A 23,404-nucleotide genomic window follows, 5' to 3' on the forward strand; every position below is an offset into this window, starting at 1 on the left:
CCTGCAAGGAATGCCATTCTTAAAGCTGTATAGAACTCTACTGTGTGGGCCAGAGATAATCCACCAGGTGATGTTGCTCGCCACAGAAACCTGGTGACCTGAATTTGATCTCTGAAACTCATATAAAGATGGAGAAACAACTCCACAAAGGTGTTCTCTCACGTCCACACATGGACTGTAGCACACACATGCTACTAAGAGACCGTTCTGCTCACGGCATGTACACATCCCAGCCATTCGACTGCTGATGGTAAGTTATCCTTACCTTGGCTTGGCAATGCCAAGTCTCTAGCACGTGCTTCCTGGAGATCCTACTGGTTAGACAGCTAACGAGTGGTAACCTTAGGGCTATGGGATGGGGATGGGTTTTGAGACAGGGTCCATGAAGCTCGAGAACTATGAGTACCTTTTAAGGCCCCTCTATACTGATTCCACAGTTGGCAGCTTTTGCCTTTACTTTTTGTGGTGCCAGGGCTTGAACCCAGGGCTTTGTGTATGCTAGGCAAATGCTCTACCACTGAGCTACACCCCCAACTCTTAGGAGTCTCTTCTGAATTCAGTTCAAACTCCCCTTTCCAGGGGACTTTCACCCTTCTATTGTGCAAACTTCATGGAGGCAGACAAGACACCTGGCTGCTAATTATCCCTTCATTATGCCTAAAGCAGCCGCTTTACCCTTAACTATCTGATCAACTTCTTGTCTTCACAGGGCCATTTTTCAGAGAGCAGGGACTGGATATAGTCATCCCACTTCCCTTGGACTATACGCAATGCTTGGGTTGTTCTAAAAGTTCATTTAATAAATAGATCAATGTCTAAGAACCAGTAGCTTTTTCTTTCATAGATCATTCCATATCTTTTTTTTTTTTTTTTTTTTTTTCCGAGACAGGGTTTCTCTGTATAGCCCTGGCTGTCCTAGAACTCACTTTGTAGACCAGGCTGGCCTCGAACTCAGAAATCCGCCTGCCTCTGCCTCCCAAGTGCTGGGATTAAAGGTGTGCACCACCATGCCCGGCTTTTTTTTTTTTTTTTTTTTTTTTTGATCATCCCAAATCTTATTCAGGAAATATTTAAAATTTTAACACTTCTTTTACAGGGTTGAAAATCAGTAGTACAAGAAAGTATGTATAAGATTTAGCTTGCCTTTGCTTCCTGTCTTGTGTGTTATAGTCAGTTGTTACCATGACCAAGTTGCAGGAGCAAACCCGAGAAGGCATAAACAAATGCGTCAGAGCCAGCTGTATAGAAGAAAACCTTTTAATGCAACAGCAACACACACTTCAATAAAATCAGTTCAATTAACTCCAACATATTAACAAAACAAAACAAAACAAAGGAGCCCGAGGGGCTGCTGCTATGGGGGAAAAGGTTAAGTTCCTGCTCAGACTGGAGGGACACTAATCTCAAGGAGGCCTCTCTCCCCATTGCAGGAGGAATCTGGGCTCTTTGAACATCGTAGGTAGCTCAGACAGAAGGCAACAACACAGAGCCTCCAAGGGTTAGGCTCTGCCTTCCCACAAAGGGCCTGGACTAAAGGCACTGGGGCTCAACACAGGACACTGTGTCAAGGACAGGGTGCAGACAGCAGCTGTCTCCTCGAGGAGATGGCAGGCAGCCTTGGAGAACCAGCTCAACAGGCCGCTGTGGCTGCGGACGAGCAAGCACTTCTAGCCTGTCAGCACTCAGGTGAACTGCAGAGCTATGGCGGCAGAGGAAGTCACAGGCACCCAGTCTGTGCATATCTGGGTCAGGGACAGTTGCCAAGGACTGTGTTGACAAGGGCCAGGCAGAAGCAAGCGAATGAGGCCAGGGCTGTTGGCGTCACGCTTTTTTAAATTAAAAATAAAACAAAACAAAAACCTCTAGTGGGGACCTTTCTGGAAAAAAAAAAGAAGAAAAAAAAAAAGAGTCCTGTGCTTGTCTGTAATGGACTTAATCTGAACAAGTAAAATGTGTCAGGTGAAAGGCTGCTACCTCTCCAAGGAGTCAAAGTGGGGTTGATTTTGCACTCCCTTGGCGGCATGCTGGGCATTGGGGCAGATGCAAGGGAGGCCCTGGCTTCTCTGGGAAGGTCAAGTTCAGGGTCCCTGTTGCCCTCTACGGTTTAGTTCATGTTCTGGTTAACTTCCTGCCGTAACTTCTGTGCAGGGCCATTCCTGGGTTCAATTTGTAGGAGGCTGCTGATATCCGAAAGGCTTGACTTATAGTCCTATAAAAGAGAAAGAGAGTTGGGGAGGGGACCTAGAGGACACAAAAACGGGGGTGGGGAATGGATGGACAGACAGATGACAGCTGCTGATGCAAGATCATGGAGCTTTTCCAGGGCTTGGGAGAAGGAACACTGGAGTCAGCACCCGCAGAAAGCTCTAGCTAGGCCTGGGTGTCTGCGGGGGAATCTTTACCTTGAGTGCCTTGTAGGCTTGAGCCCGTCTGTAAAACGCCTTTACATTCTTCCCATCCAGCTTGAGGGCTTCTGTGCAGTCCTTTACTGCCTCCTTGTACTGCTTCAGGACCAGGTGACAGAGCGCTCTGATGCAGAAAGGCCATCGCAGAAGTTCAGTCACTTGTGGACTCCCCCCCAACCCTCCCCCACACACAGCAAGCCTGAGGCAGCTGGGGAATGACCTGGTTTGCTAAACACCTGCTCAGTGCTGTAGCTCTACCTTCAATCGTCTCAGTTCTCCCCACCTCTTGACACTTTATGTTTGTGCGCATGTTCTGGTGCCCGTGGAGGACAGGTGTTGGAACCTCTGGAGGTGGAGGTGGCTCTGAGCCACCCTGTAGTACTGAGAACTGGAACCAGTTCCCTGGAGCAGCCAGTCCTGTTAACTGACGAGCCATTTCTCCAGTTCCCTACCTTTTCCCGCAGATGCAAAGGCTATGAGAAACTTTCCACAGTTGTCTCTGTGCCAGTCTGCACACACCTAGAGCCTGACCCTGCACAATACCACCACTCATCATTCTGCATCAGGTTCTCTAAGCAAAGAAAACTTTCCCAAAACCTTCCCTCAACAGACGGAAAAAAGCAAATGCATGCGTATTAACTACTAGTTAACACTGCTGGCATCTCGGGGTAGAGTGTGAAGATGGAAGCAATCACTCTGGAGCACAGCAACAACAAGACGGAGCCTATGCTGAGCACGGGATAGGAGAATCCAGAGGGTGGAGGGATGAGGGTTCAAGGTACTTTGAAATTCCTTATAATAAAATGTGGAAAATACCGTGTGTTGACATCATTCAAGTCTGATGACCAGAGGGAAGCCTTTCAGCCCCGCCCACTCATCTCCCCTTACTGCTGAGTGGATGAGAGCACTCGATGGTTAGACATGGCATGATCTGCTTTAGCTATTCCTGCTCTGCTGGGTTTTCACTGCTTCCAAGTGCAGTACAGACTGCTGCAGTGAGGATCAAGAGATCCTGACAGCTCAAATTCCGATGGGATTACCAGGCACTCTGAAGAACTTACCAAGAGCTGCTTTTCCTATAATTTTATCAATCCTGGGTCTCAAATTTTAACTTCTGTTAAGATGAAAGGAAATGGTAGCTAATGTACTTAGTTTTTCCTTTGCTCCTTAGTTTCTATAAACATGAAAAGCACAAGGCCTTTCACTATTATAAAAGCAAAGCTATCCACTTTATCCTTAATAACTTCTGTAGGGTTCTCTCCTTCTACTTCATGGCAATCAGCTCACATGTTTTGCAGTTGTTTTGGTTTTTACATTTGAAATTGTACTCTTCTAAGAGTTTATTTTAGAATAAAGAGAGGAAGAATTTGTTTTAACTTTGACCCCACCAACACAATGTTATTTATTGAATGATAGCTTTTATCCCCATAACCTTACTATAAACTAAATGTTGTGCTGTCTAGTGGTTTTCCTTACAAACTCTGGAATCATCATCATGACTTAAAAACAAACACAAGACACAAACCTAAGTCAGGCTGGGTGTGCAGGTCAGGAGCAGAGCCTGCCTAACATGCACGAGGCCCTCAGTATGGTGCCCAGCGCTGCACTGCCCATAGCCCCACCCCTCCCAAGGGAAAGGCCATCATTTAAATGAGCAGGAGGGAGAGGAACACTGTGTGGTCCGGACATATCCGCTTAAAAACAGTGTTTCAACAAAAAACGCTCCCAAGATATGGTACAAATACTTTGTTTCTTAGGAGTATGGGCAAATGGGTGTCCGGCAGCACCAAGGTCAAGGAGCTTAGGGACAGAAGGGGCCAATGACACAAGCATGGAGGAGTGGGCACAGGCTCCCTTTATAAGTCAGCCTAACAGAAGGAGGGATCCTGGTCCAATCAGCTTAGAAAACCACAGGTCCGAGGTCTACCTAAAGTTTAAAACTAAAAGTTCTCTTATTAACTTTTAAGAAGTAAACCCAAACCTCAGTAAGCAGAATCTACTTGTAACTACCTCCCAGGATCACGGCTCCCACGGCTCGTGTACCACCTCCCGGGATCACGGCTCCCACGGCTTGTGTACTACCTCCCGGGATCACGGTTCCCACGGCTCGTGTACCACGTCCCGGGATCACGGTTCCCACGGCTCGTGTACCACCTCCTGGGATCACACGGCTCATGTACCACCTCCTGGGATCATGGTTCCCACAGCTCATGTACCACCTCCCAGGAAGATGGTTCCCACAGTTCACTCAAGAAAGTTGCCTCAGACCCTGCACAAGGAGGTCAGTGTGTGGACACTGGAAACACGCTTTACCCTTAAGTTTTCTTCAATTAAAAAGAACACTGTCTATGTGTGTGCACGATATGTTCATGTGGGTGCATAGGCCACGGCACACAGGTGGACAGCTCTGTGCAGTCAGGTTTTCCTTCCCACCTTTATTAAATGTGGGCTCTGGGAATCAGAACTCAGGTTGCCAGACTCGTGTGGCAAGCAACTTTACCTGGTAGGTCATCTCACTGGCCTGAAACACATTGTATCTTCAAAGTTTTTATGAAGGAACAATGAACTTCTATCAGATCAAAAAGTTTTTGAAAAGATTGTTTGTGTGCCTGCGTGTGTTTACGCATACTAGCTGTGTACAGGCAGGTGTCTGGAGACCAGAAGAGGACACTGGGTCCTCAGGAATGAAAGTTACAGGTGTGAACTGCTTAATACAGTGCTTGCTGGGAATTGAACCCGGGTTCTCACGTGAGTGGCAACGTGCTTCACTTCTCAGCCCTCTCTCCAGCTCCCAGATGTCCTAACTAGACTACTGAGCACATGTGGGTAGCAAGTGTGTGGATTACACATAGCCTCCTGTTGACTGGATCAAGCCTCTGACAAGAAACTACGATTTCACAGGAGCAGATTTCAGATCTGTTATTACCATTTCAGTGGCTGGTCAGAGCTCAGACAGTACCTTGATTTGTCTCAACTTGACCCAGTAATACACACTGCCTGTCACTGACACTTGTGAGCATCAGTAATACACGCTGTCTATCGCTGACACTTGTGAGCATCAGTAATACACGCTGTCTATCGCTGACACTTGTGAGCATCAGTAATACACGCTGTCTATCGCTGACACTTGTGAGCATCAGTAATACACGCTGTCTATCCCTGACACTGTACACATCAGTAATACACGCTGTCTATCGCTGACACTGTACGCATCAGTAATACACGCTGTCTATCGCTGACACTGTACGCATCAGTAATACACGCTGTCTATAGCTGACACTTGTGAGCATCAGTAATACACGCTGTCTATAGCTGACACTTGTGAGCATCAGTAATACACGCTGTCTATAGCTGACACTTGTGAGCATCAGTAATACACGCTGCCTGTCAATGACACTTGTGAGCATCAGTGTAGAGGAGACTTCCCCACAGCAGGGAAGATGCCCTGGACTTTATTCTCAGGGTTTCCCAACAGCAGTTCCTGATGCAGAGCTGGCTACAGGCCCACAGATCTGCACTAAGCCAGGCAACAGCACTGTTCCCTCTTGTTCTAGCCAGACCTGTTCCTAACCTTAACCCCACTCCCTGGACAGAACTGTCAGAAACAGGTGAGTTAAAGCAGCCACAGGACGGACAGCAGGGGAGAAAGTTTGTGTTGACACTGTAAGCTTAACCTTTTGGGATAAAATCTAGGACAATGAAAGACTTTCTTTTAGCATCTCTTTAAGTCTCCACCCCTTTAAAACCTTGTTTGCAGTCTTGGGGTGGGTGGGAATGCACACAGTAGGACCCGAACCCCTCGACAGTCAGGAGTCTGTTCAGGCAAGGAAGTACACTGAGCTACAGCCCGACCCCCAGGGCCCAGGGTGGGCAAGTGTTCTCCCACTGAGCTACATCCCAACCTTCAGGGAGTCAAATGCTCTCAAGTCCCCAAAACCAGTGGCTGTGCAGAAAGAAGATACCTGTTGCTGTATGTGGCAGACTCCAGGCTACTACACAAGAGGCTCTCACTGTACTTCTCAATAGCTTTCTTATGGTTGCCCTTCTTTACAAGGTCATTGCCTTCTTCCTTCAGAGCTTTGGCTCTCTCCACATCCCCAGCAGAAGGCACTAGACACAAATTCAGAAGAGGAAAAAAACCATGGATCAGGTGCTCACAGGAGATCAATGACATCTCCTCAGCATCACCCCTTCCAAGTCAGGGACTGCCTGGACGGCTGCGGAGCATTCTTCCTGACTACCGAGTCCCCTAATTAATGCCTTCTAGTCAATTAAAGGTTTGCATTAGCAGAGGATGGAGACTTATAAACACACACATGATAAAAAGCAAGCTAGGTTTCCTCACGGTACTGACACTGGGTAGCTGGAATGACCCACTTAACTTCAGTACCTCCGTTTCCTACCTCTGTGCAAAGGGCTAAGTTAAGGTCAGAGCTGAGAAAATAAACAAATGGAGAGCAGCCTACAAGTTCCTGAGGAGAGGCTGAGGACAGAAAGGCTTGGCTTCTGGGCTTCAGGAAAGGCTGAAGAGGGCTTGCTCTGTTTTGTGTTTAGCCTGCGAGTATCTACTTTTACCTGCCATATGTAGTGTCACTCCAGCCCTTAGGGGAGAGAGCGGAGAACAAGGGGAACCCAAGGTGCCCCACCATAGTGTTTTACAGTCCTTCACTCACTCACTCGCTCGCTCGCTCTATCTAGTCTAATCTAGTGTAATCTCATCTATGGCTACAATAGCATCTATAAGCAACTAGCCGTGGAGCCTCATTTAAAGAAACAAATCCCCAATAGAGCCTTTCATGGCTTGGCTGCTTTCCCCTCAACGGTCTACTGAGATTTGTCTGTGAATATGTGGAGCTGTAGTTGATACATTTTCACTTCCAAAATTCCAGGAAAGATTTGTCCCCTGTCCTGTTTGTGGTGACCTGGGTAATTTCTAGTTTTGGTTTGCTATTATCCAACACTGTGCAGCGAGCACTCCTGCACACACGAACATGAGTCCTTGGAAGCAGCCCAGTAGGTGGATGCATGCACTCAGCGCTCCCTGGGCTCTGCAATGCCCCTCTCGGTAGTCCTCGGTAGTCTCGATACCTATGTCGCTCCTTCCTATTGTCTCTGCCTCCAAGTTTCCTCCCTAATGACCTCATCCTTTAAGGTCCAGTCAAGCCATTACCTTTAGCACCTGCCCGTGTTTAAACTTCCCAAACACTAACCATTCCATGGCACTTGCTTTTCCTCCATATACTTTAAATCACTGTCTCCATGACCCAGTTGCTCACTAGACCAGGAACTCCCTCTTCTGTGCTCCAGTGGTTAGCACAGAGCTTGTTAACACATGGCTCAGTGACTTCAAAGAACAAAGAACAGTCAGGTACCCTGAGCCATCTAGTTTATTAGCATGCTGCAGTCTCCTTCTAAGGAAGAATGGAAAACAATGACCAGGCTCACACATGGGTACATAGGCAGTTTCCTGCCAAAACCTGTAATGAGTGCCCTCTCCTTCACTCATTGATAAAAAGCCTGTGCACTTCCCTGTGCGTTTCAACTGATGCTCGCTAGCCCAGGTCAGCTCTCCTGGAGCATCAGTGGGAGCTTCCCGGCACAGGCTCTCCTGCTATGCTTGCCTGGCTCTGCTGCTGCTTTCCCTCACCCTTCTGTTACCCAGGGCATATGTTCGTTCTCTAGCTATAGATCACTTTCTGGTTATGGGGATGGCTGGACGGTCCCAGGGGGAGGAGGCTGACAGTTACAAAATGTCAGTTCATGGTCATAGGAGCCTGTGACCAATGACACTGGGGAAACACAAGCTAAGACACGGGGGAGGGGAATACCTTAATTTAACTATTGAGTTGAGGGGTGGGTAAAGTGGGGTGGGGGTTTTGGCACTACACATGTAACTGTGAGCCAATACATTTCCTCTATTATTCTGCCATGTTGGAAGTTTCTGGTTTTGCAACCCAAACACTGTAAGCAACAAGAGCTAGGACTTGTGCCTATGTGCCAGGCTGGGACATTCATATCCCGTGTACAACTGAAGCCTTACCCTGATGATGTCACCTGATGATGTCATAGGAGACAATGAGGACATGAGGCCAGTTTCTGGAAGGCTGCTCTAAACTTAGCCCCAGCCCAGCTCACCTCTGCTCTTCGTAGCTGTGGCTTCTTTGGATTTGGTTTTAGCTGTCTCTTTGTGGTTATCTGAAGGCAAGGAATTCCATCTCTTCTGGGCTGAAACAGGCACCACAGGGATAGGGGGCAGCTTCAGGCGCCACTCAGGTCCCAGGGAGTCCATGAGAGCTCTGGTTATTCTGGAAGGCAAGGACGAAGTACAGGTGTCTGGCCAGGCCAAGCTGTTCCTCTCTCACACCCGAGGAGTGGAGGCCCCTTTACAAGGTCAGAACATCTCCCCACCCCCACCCCAAGCTCTAAACGAGACACAGGAATCTGCTGTCTATCAACTCTTTCTCAGATCCAACACCACGGGGGCACTTCCCTTAGCATGGTTGCTACACGTGAAAATTTATCTATCTATCTATCTATCTATCTATCTATCTATCTATCTATCTATCTATCTATCTATCTATCTATCTATGTTTTTCGAGACAGGGTTTCTCTGTATAGCCCTGGCTATCCTAGAACTCACTTTGTAGACCAGGCTGGCCTCGAACTCAGAAATCTGCCTGTCTCTGCCTCCCAAGTGCTAGGATTAAAGGCGTGTGCCACCACCGCCAGGCGTGAAATTTTATTTACTTTTTTGGATATTTTCTTTATTTACATTTCAAATGTTGTCCCCTTTCCTGGTTTCCCCTCTGGAAAACACCCTTTCCCTATCCCCTTTCACCTGCTCGCCAACCCACCCACACCCGCTTCCTGGCCCTGGCATTCCCCTACACTGGGGCATAGAGCCTTCACAGGACAAAGGGCCTCTCCCCGCATTGATGTCCAACAATGCCATCCTCTGCTGCATATGCAACTGGAGCCATGAGTCCCACCATGTGTGCTCTTTGGTTGGTGGTTTAGTCCCTGGGAGTTCTGGGGGTACTGGTTAGTTCATATTGTTGTTCCTCCTATGGGGCTGCAAACCCCTTCAGCTCTTTAGGTCATTTTCTCTAGCTCCTCCATTGGGGACGTTATGCTCAGTCCAATGGGTGGCTGTGAGCATCCACTTCTGTATTTGTCAGGCACTGGCAGAGCCTCTCAGGAGACAGCTATATCAGGCTCCTGTCAGCAAGCACTTGTTGGCATTCTCAACAGTGTCTGGGTTTGGTGGTTGTATTTGGGGTGGATCCCCAGGCGAGTCAAGTCTCTAGATGGCCTTTCCTTCAGTCTCTGCTCCACACTTTGTCTCTATTAACTCCTTCCATGGGTGTTTTGTTCCCCCCTTCTAAGATGGATAGAAGTATACACACTATGGTCTTCCTTCTTCTTGAGTTTCTTGTGGTTTGTGAATTGTACCTTGGGTATTCCGAGCTTCTGGGCGCTACATTTGAATCTTAAGGTGTTCTGCTACTGGTTAAGGATAAACTTTGCACCTTCAAGAAGAAATCCCATTTTCAAAAACGTATTTTCCCAATAAAACTAGTTCAAAGCAATCTAACACTTGTCATTTCCTCATTGTTCATCTTAAGTGCCAATCTTAGCTCACTCAGCAATCTTTAACACTTTAGGGGCTCCAACTTGCAGGCTAACGTGGCCTGTGATCTCCGGTAGCCTCCCTCCTCTGCATTTGAATTTATTTCATGTCACATCCACTCCTGATCCTTGGAGTGGCTGTGTGGCTCAGTGATGGTGTTTGCCTAACATGTACAATGCACCAGGTTTGATTCCCCAGCACTGCAAAAACAAACCAATCCTATGGACACATCCTGCATGTGTCACTCCCTCTTCCATTTTCCACTCCTCCCGAGATCCCGCTAATTCCTCCTTATTCACTTCTCAGCCCGTGTGGCCATGTTGCTAATGGAGTTCCAGCATGGAGTTCACCACCTGGCGCCAACAGGAGAGTACGTGCTACATGAGTGAATGAAGCTCCTACAGCTACATTCCTAGGTTACAAGAAGAAAAACCACAGACTAAAAGTACACCATAGTCACAGTCTTTCACTTGGCTTTGGAGAGGTTTTCCTGTCTGGCCCAGCTATACCAATTCTCCTTAGCCCAAGTCCCTACTGTGTTTTCAAAGCATTCTTCCTATACCCCAAATAAAAGCCTGCCTGCCTGTGTGCTTGATGACTACTCTTGATTATTGGCCTGGGAGAACACTTGTTATTCTTACAGAGGACATGGGTTTGGTTCCCAGGACGCACATGATGGCTTTCAACCATCTGTAATTCAAGTTCCAGGGCATCCTACATGCTCCTTTGACCTCTAAGGGCACCAGGAATGCACATAGCGCACATACACACAGGCAGGCAAAGTACTCATAAAACCCCAAACAAACCCCTCAACTGTGGCCTGATGAGATCCTGACCTACCACAGAAACAGCATCTTCGTGAGCCAGGGAGGGAGCAAGACCCACTCCCTCCCTCAATCTGGGTCCTGGACTGTATACAATGGAGAAGTCGGCTGAGCATCGCATTGACCCTCCTTCCTAAATGCAGATGCGATGTGGTGGAGATAGTTGCCTCAAACTCCTGCTGCCTGCCATGATAGAATGCATCCCCGATTCTCTCCTGGCAGAGCACACAGAGCTCTGTGTCCTAGCCCCGGCTCCTTCAGGGACCTCACCTGGGCAGACTTTTTCCTTCCTGTTTTTTTTTTTTTCCCTAAGTGATTCCAGACTGAAATCCCTTCAACTCTGCTCACCTATTAAATGCCCGTGGGCACCCCTTACTACTCTCTGCAGCTAAACTCCTGCCTCCCTTGCTAATGACCTAACTACCTTTTGAATGGCCATCTGTGTCTGAGCTCACTGAATTGCTTCTCTCAGCTTCACTTGTGGCTCAAAAGACTGGAGAGATGTGTTCACACCTGAGTGTGTCCTCCTGCGTGCCAGTGACTATGGCTGGATCAGGTCACTTTAGAGCTAGCGTTACAGGTGGTTGTGAGCTGCCCAATGTAGATGCTGAGAATCCTGAGCTCAGGTTCCCTGCCAAAGCAGTAAGCACACCTGACTGCTGCGCCATCGCTTCTGCTTTAGGAACATACTACATAACCTGTCAAACACAGCAGCAGGGGCAGTCTCCTTATATACTTTGTTGAACATATCCATTAAGTTGGCCCATAATCTGGGCTCCCACGACTGTGGGAGCCAGGAGGCTACTTTTGCTGTGATATCAGTGACTGCACAGTTGAAGAGGGACACAAAGGCTTCTGTGACATCCCCTACTCACTCCCCAAAAAGAGCTCTTACCAAGTGTAGTAAGGATGTTGCAGTGCAGCTCTGGCAGGGATGTGGGAGGGGAAGGACTCAGTTCCATCTCAGGGACAGGCCACTGAGAGTCTGACCACGGGCCAGTGAGATACAGATAACACAAATTAGACTTTTTTTCCCTATTTTTTAAAAATTCTTACTTTTCCCCAATGGAGGAGCTAGAGAAAGTACTCAAGGAACTGAAGGGGTCTGCAACCCTATAGGTGGAACAACAATATGAACTAACCAGTAGCCCCAGAGCTCGTGTCTCTAGCTGCATATGTAGCAGAAGATGGCCTAGTTGGCCATCATTGGGAAGAGAGGCCCCTTGGTCTTGCAAACTTTATATACCCCAGTACAGGGGAATGCCAGGGCCAAGAAGTGGGAGTGGGTGGGTAAGGGAGCAGGGCGGGGGGAGGGTACAGGGGACTTTTGGGATAGCATTTGAAATGTAAATGAAGAAAATATCTAATAAGAAATTGAAAAAAAATCTTACTTTTACTTGTGTTTTGGGGTGGGGTGTTCACATGGATAGGGGACTTACATGGAAGGACTGGGAAGTGAGTGTTATCTGGATGCATGATGTAAAATTCTCAGAGAATCAATACAAATTTTATGTTGAGCCGGGTGTGGTGGTGCACGCCTTTAATCCCAGCACTCAGGAGACAGAGACAGGTGGATTTCTGAGTTCGAGGCCAGCCTGGTCTACAAAGAGAGTTCCAGGACAGAGAAACCCTGTCTCAAAAACAAACAACCCCCCCCCCCCCACCGCTCCCCCAAAATAACCAAACCAAATCAGTCCTGACTCCATGAGGAAGTTCTGCGCACACTAGGCTTACCTGTTGATGCCTTCCAGGGCGGATGCCACACTGTTATCGATCTGCAGCACAGTCTTATAGTCAACGTAGGCCAGGGCGTACTTCTCCAGGGCTTCATATGCAGATGCTCTGCGCAGCAAGGGCTTGATGCTGAAGGGAACCAAGGCCAGCGCGCTACGGGAGGTTAAAAACATGTTAGGCCAACAGGTTTCCCCAACAATGCAGTGATTCAGTCAGTCACCTGGAGCAGTCAGCATATCAGAATTACTTCTGGTAAAAAGACAGCATCTCTAGAATAGGTAGGGAATTCTCAACTTAGACTGAATTGGGAAAGGCAAGAAGGCAGAGGAGAACTAATGAGATGTGCAGGCACGTGTATCTTTCTACCCTCTCCTCTTGCCCAGATGATGAACAAGGGCCTCAGTTTCATGTGTCTATGTGTCCACACTGTGGCCCAGCAGAAGTAATAAACAAGCCTAGGATTGAGTCTGCATTCTATCCATGCTACCACTAGCCATGGGACCCCAGGCAGGCACTTCATCATCCCGGTCGTTGTCACCTGGGTTCTGTCCTGGGAAGAAGGGTAAACTTACCACCACAGTGAACACCCTGTGAAAGAGAAAAGAAGGCAGCACAGGCTCCACGAGCATGCCTCTCTCCTTACTCATTCCATGCATGTACAGCAACATCAGACATAGGGTTAGCCACAGATGTATGCTAGCTTAGCCAAGATGAAAAAAGGCTAGCCCGGGGGGTGGGGGGGCTGGCTCAGCAGTTAAGAGCACTGACTGCTCATCCAAAGGTCCTGAGTTCAAATCCCAGCAACCACATGGTGGCTCACAACCATCTGTAATGAGACCTGATGCCCTTTTCTGGAGTATCTGAAGACAGCTACAGTGTACTTATATATAAAATGATAAATGAATCTTTAAAAAAAAGAAAAAAAAAGGCTAGCAGGAAGAACGAGACAGGAGAAACCATTCAGTGCTCTGTACACCTGATTACTGACAGACTGTCCTTTCTTCCTTCCTCTTCGCCCCCATCCCCTTTTTTTGAGATAGGGCCTCACTATGTAGCCCTGGCTGGTGTAGAATTCATGATACAGAACAGACTAGCCTTCATCTCACAAGGATCTGCCTGCCTCTGCCTACTGGACACTGGGATTAAAGATGCCTCAGCCAGGCGTAGTGGTGCAAGCCTTTAATCCCAGCACTTGAGAGGCAGAGGCAGGTGGATTTCTGAGTTCGAGGCCAGCCTGGTCTACAAAGTGAGCTCCAGGACAGCCAGAGCTACAGAGAAACCTTGTCTCAAAAAAACCAAAAAAAAAAAAAAAAAAAAAAAGAAAGATGTGCCTCACCCTCTCTTTGCTTCTTAGACTACCTGTTAGCATCTATTATCCCCCTTTCTTCTTTCCTTTATTCTTACTTCTCACACCATCATCCCAGGAAACCACCCGAGCATGTCAGTCACTGTGACTGCGTCTCACCTCATGTGCCAAGTCACAGAGATGTTATAGTCTACTTCTAACTTCCCATCATACACCATTAAAGAAGCAGTGAGCCCAAATTCCAAAGACAAGGAGTCTGTCATTCTAAGTGGCCTATCTGTAAAAAGAGAGAAGGCGGGATTCTCCCGAGGAGAAACCTGGCTTGCTCTTCAGTAACCTTCAGGTATTCCAGAGGCTCCCTGGGCCACTTACGAAGTGCAATCTTTGATGCAATCTGTGCAGTTCCCATCCTTCAAGTAGCACGCTGCACGGTTGGAGTACAGAACACTTTCTTCTTCGGGGTCTGCAGAACCTGCCCAGATGGAGGCAGGAAGAGCAAGATCATGAGTTGGGAAATAGATGTCAGAGGGCGTAGAGATGCACTTCATATTTGGAGCTTTCTAGGATTTGGGAAAAGGCAGCAGAGTCTTGTAGCCTAACCAGGCTTATATATCATATAGGATAACACATTTACCATTCCTATCACCACAGTGGGGAAGTCTAGATTTCTGCCATTCACAGGAAACTAAGCATCCATCATCACTTATTTTAGCACTGAACTTGGTACCAGATAAAAATATAAGCATAAGGCAGCTGGTTTCTGCCCGAGAGAAAACCCTGTTGTAATTACTTGGTTGCGTGGCTAACTTATTACAGAAAGCACAGGGACTCAATAGAGAAAGGAAAAGGACGATAATAAATGCCTCAACGAGGGGGTAACTCAGAGTCGGAGGGAAATGCAAGCAAGCTAGAGAGCAAGAGTTAAGTCAGAAAAGCCTTTACCAGAAAAATATAACCGAGCCAGGTCTGCCAGGACTACGGGCACCTCAATAGAGAAATGTGAACAACCCCATAATGTTTCTCATTAGTCACTTCTCTAAAGTCAATGATCTTACCCAGGCACAGAAGCTTAGACCTCTCACTGTGACTATAATCACTTTCATTTCTTAAAATTTACTCCTGTGTGTGCGTGCGTGCGTGCGCTTGTGCTCCTGCATGCAAGCTCACATGCAGAAGGAGGAATGCGTATGGAGGTAAGATGACAGCTTGAGCCGGGCGTGATGGCGCAGGCCTTTAATCCCAGCACTTGGGAGGCAGAGGCAGGTGGATTTCTGAGTTCGAGGCCAGCCTGGTCTACAGAGTGAGTTCCAGCACAGCCAGGGCTACACAGAGAAACCCTGTCTCGAAAAACCAAAAAAAAAAAAAAGAAGAAGACGACAGCTTGAGGGAGTCAGTTCTCTCCTCCTCCCACGCGGGACCTAGGAACTCAGCAAGAGCCTTTGCCTGCTGAGACCCCTGATTTTCACTTTTTGGAGAATTTCATTAACTGTATTCTGATCGTATTAATTCCTCCTCTAACTTCCCCTAGGCTCACTTCTGCCTCCACACTCTCCAACTCTGCACTTTCCTTTAACCCCTGTTTTCATTTTAAAGATACTGTCAACTACATTTTACTCACTAGCATGGGTCCTAAAATACCACAAGACAGCAAACACAGAACATAAGAAAACAGTGTGGACCAAGTAACTCCTAGGTATATAGACCAAAGGTCTTCCTGAAATATTTGATTTAGACATTATTTTCATAGCTTATGCTTGATATGACATTCAGCATCCACCATTTTATCAAAATCAGTTGTTCCCACCTCCACCCACCTTTGAGTGAGGTCCCACTACCTTTTCCAGGTTGCCCTTGAACTAGCAATTTTCCTGCCTCAGTCTCCCAAAGTACTGGAGCTACAAGACTTCATGTCATCATAGTTTCTCCCCCTACCCATCCCCCTACCTCCTTTAAAAACAAAAAACCAAACAAACAACAAAACTTAAAACAAATTGCTGGTATGGTGGCACATCTTTAGCCTCAGCAGTCCCGAGGTAGGGGCAGGCAGAGTTCCATCGTCTGTGCAGAAGGCTAGCCTTGACCTCTGACAACATTCCTGCTTCAGCCTCCTGAGTGCTGGGATAACAAGTAGACACCTCCACACCCTTTCCTAGGGAGCAAGGTTTCACTGTGTAGCCCTAAGGGGCCTGGAAGCCACTCCATACATCAGGCTGGCCTCAATTTTGCTTTTGAAATGGCTAAAACTCCATCCATACTCATTTTTGTCCCTGGAGGCCAGCACAATGCTCACAAGCCCGGCCCACTTTAGTGCGTATCATTAACGCATAAGGAACTGGACCACTAAAGTGTTTCCCAAGGGGCATCACACAGCCTATCCTTTTGCACTTGCTTCAGGAAGTAGGATACCATGTTGACACTTGATATCCTTCATTCAATACTAACAATGAATAATAAACACAATAAATTTATACTTCTTTCATTCTTCTCTTGGGCCAGAAAATACAGAGGTAAGTTGAATAGTCCTTGCCAGTACTGAAAGGTTCTAGTTAATGGTCCTACAAAATCCACTCAACTCTTCTGAGTACTTGAGTGCATGTATATTTGAAGGTTTCGAGTCTCAGACTTGCTACAAGGCTTCCCTGTGCTCCTTAGAGCAGAGAAATCCGATCTGAGAAGCCAAGAGAATTACCTACATAATCACACTGAAATTTCCGTAGTAGGGACAGAAATAAAATCTGGCAAATTTAAACAGCAGGGCTGTTTAATTATAGTGGTCTCAGAATAAATCCACACAAAAGCATAGCTTCTGGCCTTTTACTCAGGGAAGGGGGCTGAGAGGGAAACAGCCACCTTAGTGTCCCCAGCAACTTCAAGATGTGGGACTGACATAGTGGGAGCAGCCTAAGAGGGTTTCCAGAGAAAACAACAGGATGTGTGTGTGTGTGTGTGTGTACCCATGCATAGCTTCAACCCATAAAAGGTCTAAAAAGGAGGATTTATGAATTAGTCTAGGTAATGATTAAAAATTTGGACTCAGGGGGCTGGAGAGATGGTTTAGGGGTTTAAAGCATACACTGATCTTGCAGAAGGCCAGAGTGTAGCTTCCAGCACCCACGTGAGGCAGTGCACAACACCTGTAACTCCAGCTCCACGGGGATGCCACCTCTGGCACATTAACCCCACCCCATGACCACAAATAAAACCAGATTCAGAAATCAGATGACTATATTCAAATTCTGGGTCTAACAATCTGCACTGTGTCATCCTAGGAAGGCAATGAATTCTTTGGGATTCCTCATCTACAGGTTGATCTGGTCATAGTGAAGATAAACAAAGATAACATCCAGCACAGAAAACCACGCAACAAACACTGGTCAAGAAAATGAGAATGGGGCTGGTGAGATGGCTCAGCGGGTAAGAGCACTGACTGCTCTTCCAGAGGTTATGAGTTCAAATCCCAGCAACCACATGGTGGCTCACAACCATCCGTAATGAGATCTGACACCCTCTTCTGGAATGTCTGAAGGCAGCTACAGTGTACTTACATATAATAGTAAATAAATCTTTAAGATAAAAAAAGAAGGAAAGAGAGAAAATGAGAATGAGGACTCAGAGAAAGTGGGACTCAAGGCTGTCTTCATGTCAAAGCTTCTGAAACTTCGGGCAAAGGTTAGGAGCATTGTTAATATGCTGTTCTTTTGTTTAAAACTCTTCCAATTAGGGGATAAAATCCCAACTCTTTGGAGGGTTTAAAGCACCAACACAATTAAGGTTTTGTGTACTTCCTGTCTTAAATTGTCTCATTAATAGCTTATGCTGCTTAGTGTATCTGATGGGTCTCCGCACCTGGCATGCATTAGACACTCAACTCAGGGACATCTCAAATATCTCTTGAGAAGTTGCCCATGACTTCCTTTCTAAAGGATCCAACCTTATCACATTACTTTGTATTAATAGTTCTAATCTCAGAGGTCTCCTTTACTTACAAATGTAAGACAACTGGCCCCAGGAAGTTCTATCCTTGAAAGGACCCCATCTCGCCAGCCACATTCAGTCAATATACAAAAGTCAACTGAATTTTAAAATGAGTACATGAGGGGCGGACAGGTGCGCTAGCTATATGCGGGGGCGTGGTGGTAGAGGCTGGTGCGGCAGATGGCCCGGGGAAAAGAAAGACCCAGAGGACAGGATCAACACTTAGTCCAGGGCGCCGATGCGGGTGCAGGATGCCTGCAGGCCCGGAAGGTAAACGGGGGAGCGGGTTCCTACCTCGCGCCTGCAGCAGTCGCAGCGCGCGCTCGTACAGCGCCGAAGCCTCGGCGTACTGGCCGTTGCGGAAACTCTGGTTGCCGGCTGCGCGGAGCTCTTCCACAGAGTCTGAGAGTTTGGGGGCCATCCCGGGAGGCCGGCAAACAAGGACCACCTCCGTTCCCCGCCGAGGAGTGCGCAACAGCTTCCGGGTGGAAGCAGCGGATGCGTGCCCTTAAGGCCCGCAGCCGACTGGCCTGGGGGTGGTGGGGGGTGGTGATGGTAGACCGGGCCGCGGCTAGGCGGCCAGGGACGGAAAGAATCGCGGGGTCAAGCCCTGGGAGGGCCTGGTGCGGCGGCTGGACGCGGGGAAGGGAAAACCAGGGAGGCTGGGCCAACGGGAGGCCCGGTGCGGGGATGCGGGTGGAGGACGCAGGCCCGGAGGGAAACGTGGGGCGGGTTCCTACCTCGCGCCTGCAGCAGCCGCAGTGCGCGCTCGTACAGCGCCGAGGCTTCGCCGTACTGGCCATTGCGGAAGTTCTGGTTGCCGGCAGCGCGGAGCTGTTCCACGGAATCCGAGACTTTGGGGGCCATCTCGGGTGGGCTGGGAAACAGGGAGCAACGCACTTCCCAGCTAAGTGGTGCGCAACAGCTTCCACCCGGAAGCTAGGGCTGCGTGCCTTTAAGGCCCACTGTGGACCGGCCCTGAGGGGCGGGGCCAGACGAGGCGGGGCTAGACGGGGCGGAGCTAAGCGGCCGGAAGAGTGGGCTCAAGCCCTTAGCTCTGTCCGGCCGCTCTTCCTTGTCCAGGGGCGGGGCCAGGGAAGGGCGGAGCTAAGAGGGTCGGAGGCGGGGGCGTTGAGAAACAAGGCCTTTGGCGTGAGCTCTGTCTGGAACTCGTGGTCAACAAGTTTGAAGATGGTGGCTGGCACTCCAGTGCTGAAGCGACAGCTGAATCACCGAAGGAGGCAGACTATCTTCCCTCCGTTGGACCTGGGAAGCAATTAATCCACGACCAAGAGAAAACATACTTTTTGTCAAGATTGTTTGTTTTCGAGACAGGGTTTCTCTGTATAGTCCTGGCTGTCCTGGAACTCACTCTGTAGACCATGCTGGCCTCGAACTCAGAAATCTGCCTGCCTCTGCCTCCCAAGTTTTGGGATTAAAGGCGGGTGCCACCACGCCCGGCTCGTCAAGATCTTAATACTATAAAGAAGCAAAGAGCGGGATGATGCAAACGTGTGGAAGTCTAAGGCACCCTCGAGGACTGTATAGGATAGAGTGAGAATGATGAAAATTTTTTATACGCACAAAAGAATATAATGCACTTAAAAAAAAAATTGAAGCAACATAATCCAAAGTTGAGGTCTGCAGTTCCACCACTTTGGAGGCCAAGGACAGTATAGCTGAGCTCCTGTTTTAAAACAAAACCAAGAAAACACAATGATGTTATAGGTGATAGGTTATTTCTCCGTTGCCGATGAAATGAGCCAATTTAAACCAGATTATAGTAAAGGCAGGTTTATTGGGAAGCTGCTTTCGGGCAAGTTCACCGGTCCCAAAGGAGGAGGCCAGGGAAGTCGCCATGGGGACGGGGGTGGGGGGGGGCGGGGGGTGGGAGGGGGAAAGAAAGAAAGAAAGAAAGAAAGAAAGAAAGAAAGAAAGAAAGAAGGAGGGCACTTATGCATAGAGAGAAAAGAAGGGCAGACCAAAGTGTCTGGATTATATAGGGAGGAGCCTCTGGGGGAAGGGCAGCCCAGCCTCTGGGCTTAAAGTTCAGGGGTGGGGGCATGGCATGGCAGGTAGGCACTGAGGGATGCTGGGAGAACCTGGAGATTGGGGAAGGCAAACAATAGGAAATACCCCTGTGGAGGCTGTTAAACCTGAGCAGGCCACAGAGAGCCTCTGAGGCAGAGAATCAGCTGAAACCTGAGATGTCGGGATCAGGATTCCAGAAAGCTGGAAAGCGCCTGGCATCTTGTGGACCATAAAACTTATTTAGTGGGTGAATACAGATGGATACAGATGAATACAGTGAATACACATGGATAACACTGGAGCTGGGCTTGGTGGTGGACGCTTTAATCCCGGCACTTAGGAGGTAGAGGCAGGTTGGTTTCTGAATTTGAGGCCAGCCTGGTCTACATAGCATGTTCCAGGCCAGTCAGGGAATATACAGATGCTGCTTCAAACAAATCCCTACAAACAACCCTAAACTAAAAATATACCCACTACGCCCCTAAAAACAGAACGGTGAGGGCTCAGCGACGGAACTTCAGAAATCTGTGAGTTTTATTTTTTTAAAAAGATTTATTGATTTTATGTATGTGAGTACACTGCAGCTGTCTTCAGTCACACGCCAGAAGAGGACATCAGATCCCATTACAGGTTGTGAGCCACCATGTGGTTGCTGGGAATGGAACTCAGAACCTCTTCAAGAGCAGTCAGTGCTCTTAACCACTGAGCCACCCCTCCAGCCCTTGAGCTTTATTTTTGTCAATAACCCTATCGGCTTGAGCTGAGTCTAGACTGTCATTTTGGACTAAATTAGTGGATCTTTCCGTTTTTGGGGGTGTGCCAGGTCCAAAGCGAACCCCCAATTCCTCCCCCAAAAGGGAAGGCTTGTGTTGAATATTGAAAGTGTAAACAAAAGGATTGCTGGTGGACAGACCCGAGTAGTCCTCTGTAACCTGTTGGTTTCTGTCTACCAAAAGGAGTCACTCCTTTATCGTCCTTGCCTTTGGTAAAGGAGACTTAAGCCAAGCTAACCTGCAGGGTCCTTGGTCCCTAGTAACATATATCTGTTATGAGTAGCAAAGCAGCCTGGCCCTCCTTACCTCCTCCACTATGCTCCCAGGCTGTTCCAGATTACAACTTGCACACTCCCCTCCGCAGCAGTTACGCTACAGCAAGGTCCCGACCGGCTCTTCTCCCTCTTCGCTAATTTTTTCTGCCCGGAAGATATAGCCCTGGCCTTGGCCAGTCTGTTTTTTTCTCTCTGCTCAGGAGTCTTCCAGATGCTGTTTGGTCTCATCTACAATAAAACCTCTCCAGTCTTGGAGCAGAGATTTTGATGGTTTCTTGACTGCGCCCTAGTTTACAGAGGGCTTGGGGCTTTTCCCCTTGGCCCTAATATGAACTCACTTCTTTTTCTTTCTCTCTCTCTCTCTCTCTCTCTCTCTATATATATATATATATATAATATATATATATAAATATATATAAATATATATATACACACACACACATATATAAAATATATATATAAATATATATAAATATATATAAATATATATAAATATATATAAATATATATATATACACATATATAAATATATATATACACACATATATAAATATATATATACACACATATATAAATATATATATACATATATATAAATATATATATATATTTATATATATATATTTTAAGAACTCACTTATCAAGCCCGTGCTTTGCTAACAGCCTCCCCATCTGAGAAACTGGAGAACCCTCAAGGAGTCAGGCTTGAAAGTATTCAGTCCAAAGGCAAGTCAAGGAGAGGGTGTCGCTGACACTCGGGCCACTAGAGGCCGCCCGAGAGGCACCTCTTCGGCTTTCTGACTTCTGTATCCGCCCGCCACTGTGCCACGTGACTCCCGCCGCTCCGCCCAGCCTCCTCTCGCTTCCGGTAGGGGCGGAAAGCGGAAGTGTGGGAGGGTTCGCGGGGCGGGCTCCGGGAGGATGGAGCATTGAGGCAGTCTGGGCGGCTGCCGGCAGCGCCATGGAGACCGTGCAGCTGAGGAACCCACCGCGCAGGTGAGGGGCCGTAGGCTGAGAGGCAAGAGAGTTGGGTGAGGAGAGAAGGCGCGAGCTTGCTGAGGGTAGACCCCGGCGTGCGAGCTCGGGCCGGGAGGAGAGGGACCCGCGAGGCTGGTGACCGGGCTGCAGTAGCACCTGCCGAGAGAGGAGGGAGCGTCCGCTGGCCCGGGCAGAAGTGGTTTTGCTTAGAGAGAGCACTCTCTGGGCAACGTGCGGACAAGTTAGGGGAGACCCCAGCAGAGGCCGGGGAAGGCGCCCCAAGAAGGGACCCGAGGATGTAGGGGCGAATGCTGAGGCCGGGTGAGCGAGGACTTAACCCTGTTGCTTCGCTTTCGAGGCAGAAGTCGTTAGAAACATTGATTGGAGGTCCCATGGCTAAGTAAGGGGTGGAGCGGGGATTTTGGGTCCTGGTGGTTCTGTCCCAAGTCATTGCTCCTAACTGCCTTACTGTGTCAGTACCAACGTTTCACGGTTCTAGTAATGGAGAAAGGGTTATGGGGGGCTAGAGTTTCCAAGGGGCTTCAGGGTGTCCGCCCCATGTAGGATGATGTATTAGTAGTGATGGCGGTAATGGCTTTTATTACTGAGTTCATGAGTGACTGCCTACTTTTTTTCAAATCGTCCTCAGCCTTCCAACACCCAAAGTTGGGACGTTGATAAAGAACAAACAAACAAACAAACAAACACCAACCCGGGAGTGGGTAATCTGAGGTCCAATAAATAGAGTTTAGACACAGTAGGCTCAGCCAGACTTTGTCCTGTTCAAATTCTGTTTCGATACTCTCTTGGCTCTAGATTCTAGAAGTATCTAGAGTTGTTTTGGGTCAAGATGAACTGACTGCTGTTGTGCTGGACCACTCCCCGTCTCACCTGGAGAAAAAAAGCCTAGAGCCTGAGGGAGTCGTGCTTCTCTCAGACACAGCTAAAAACTTGGGTTTCACAGAGAAGACATTTGACTTCCTGCAGCAGAATGAGCACTAAAATAGGAAGTGTTCAGAGTAAGGGAGTGCCGGGCACCGGAGAGGTGGTGTGTGTGTGTGTGTGTGTGTGTGTGTGTGTGTGTGTGTGTGTGAAAGCCTGGGCAGCACTCTTAGGGGAGGCAGGGTCTGTTGGAAGTACACAAACATGGAATCAAACAAACAGCTTGTTGAGATGGGCTCAGGTTTGACTTAGTGTGGTGTGCTGAGGCACTCAAAGGAGTACTTATTAATTACAGCCAGAGAATGCTGCAGGGCGGCAGGCACTGTTTCATTGCTTTCCAGCTTGCCTGTTCAGCCATAGGAAATTGCTGGTGTTTTGAACTTGTAAACATGGTACACCTTACTGGCGCAGCTAGCCTTCGCAACTATCATATAAGGAGGATATCCCTGTATCCTTAGTGTAAAGAGGATAAAGCCAGGGCACAGAGAGGCAGGCCACTTGTTAGCTGCTCCATAGTTAGAGGCACAGTTG

The 23,404-nt window shown here is 48.1% G+C and overlaps 2 protein-coding genes across 9 annotated transcripts in view; one reads left to right on the forward strand and one right to left on the reverse strand.

Moving 5' to 3' along the window:
* Positions 1 to 1,239: 1,239 nt before the first annotated feature.
* Tomm34 (translocase of outer mitochondrial membrane 34) lies at positions 1,240 to 18,880 on the reverse strand. Of its 5 annotated transcripts, XM_006500067.2 has the most exons (8): positions 18,615 to 18,878; positions 18,169 to 18,404; positions 14,272 to 14,371; positions 12,594 to 12,746; positions 8,541 to 8,710; positions 6,368 to 6,515; positions 2,403 to 2,529; positions 1,240 to 2,209 (listed from the first exon to the last, which is right to left on the reverse strand). In XM_006500067.2, exons 2-8 carry the CDS (start codon positions 18,293 to 18,295, stop codon positions 2,105 to 2,107), a joined length of 930 nt encoding a protein of 309 aa, XP_006500130.1. In that variant the 5' UTR covers positions 18,296 to 18,404; positions 18,615 to 18,878; the 3' UTR covers positions 1,240 to 2,104. The 5 variants fall into 5 exon arrangements, 3 of the variants coding, with proteins under 3 accessions (XP_006500130.1, NP_001278084.1, NP_080272.1); XR_003953697.1 differs by lacking the exon at positions 6,368 to 6,515 and having other exon boundaries at positions 18,615 to 18,880; NM_001291155.1 differs by lacking the exon at positions 18,169 to 18,404 and having other exon boundaries at positions 1,242 to 2,209; positions 18,615 to 18,871.
* Positions 18,881 to 21,814: 2,934 nt separating this feature from the next.
* The window catches only part of Stk4 (serine/threonine kinase 4), an 81,412-nt gene continuing 79,822 nt past the window's right edge, over positions 21,815 to 23,404 (forward strand). Inside the window, exon 1 of one of the 4 annotated variants that reach the window (XM_006499964.4) lies at positions 21,815 to 21,949. In XM_006499964.4, the coding sequence (XP_006500027.1) occupies positions 21,915 to 21,949 (35 nt within the window). In that variant the 5' untranslated portion in view covers positions 21,815 to 21,914. The remainder of the gene's footprint in view (positions 21,950 to 23,404) is intronic. The other 3 variants (XM_006499963.4, XM_030251913.1, NM_021420.4) reach the window with 3 other exon arrangements.

This window comes from Mus musculus, chromosome 2 (genome assembly GCF_000001635.26).
Source record: "Mus musculus strain C57BL/6J chromosome 2, GRCm38.p6 C57BL/6J".
NCBI classification, from domain to species: Eukaryota; Metazoa; Chordata; class Mammalia; order Rodentia; family Muridae; genus Mus; species Mus musculus.

Bases quoted from the DNA above. Each gene is read 5' to 3' on its own strand.
- Tomm34 (XM_006500067.2), bottom strand. From the start codon at position 18,295: ATGGCCCCCAAACTCTCAGACTCTGTGGAAGAGCTCCGCGCAGCCGGC. The intron at 2,530-6,367 runs GTATCTTCTTTC...TTTCTGCATCAG, and splicing joins TCTGCCACATACAGCAACAG to AGCGCTCTGTCACCTGGTCC. The intron at 2,210-2,402 runs GTAAAGATTCCC...TCTCTTTTATAG, and splicing joins AAGCCTACAAGGCACTCAAG to GACTATAAGTCAAGCCTTTC.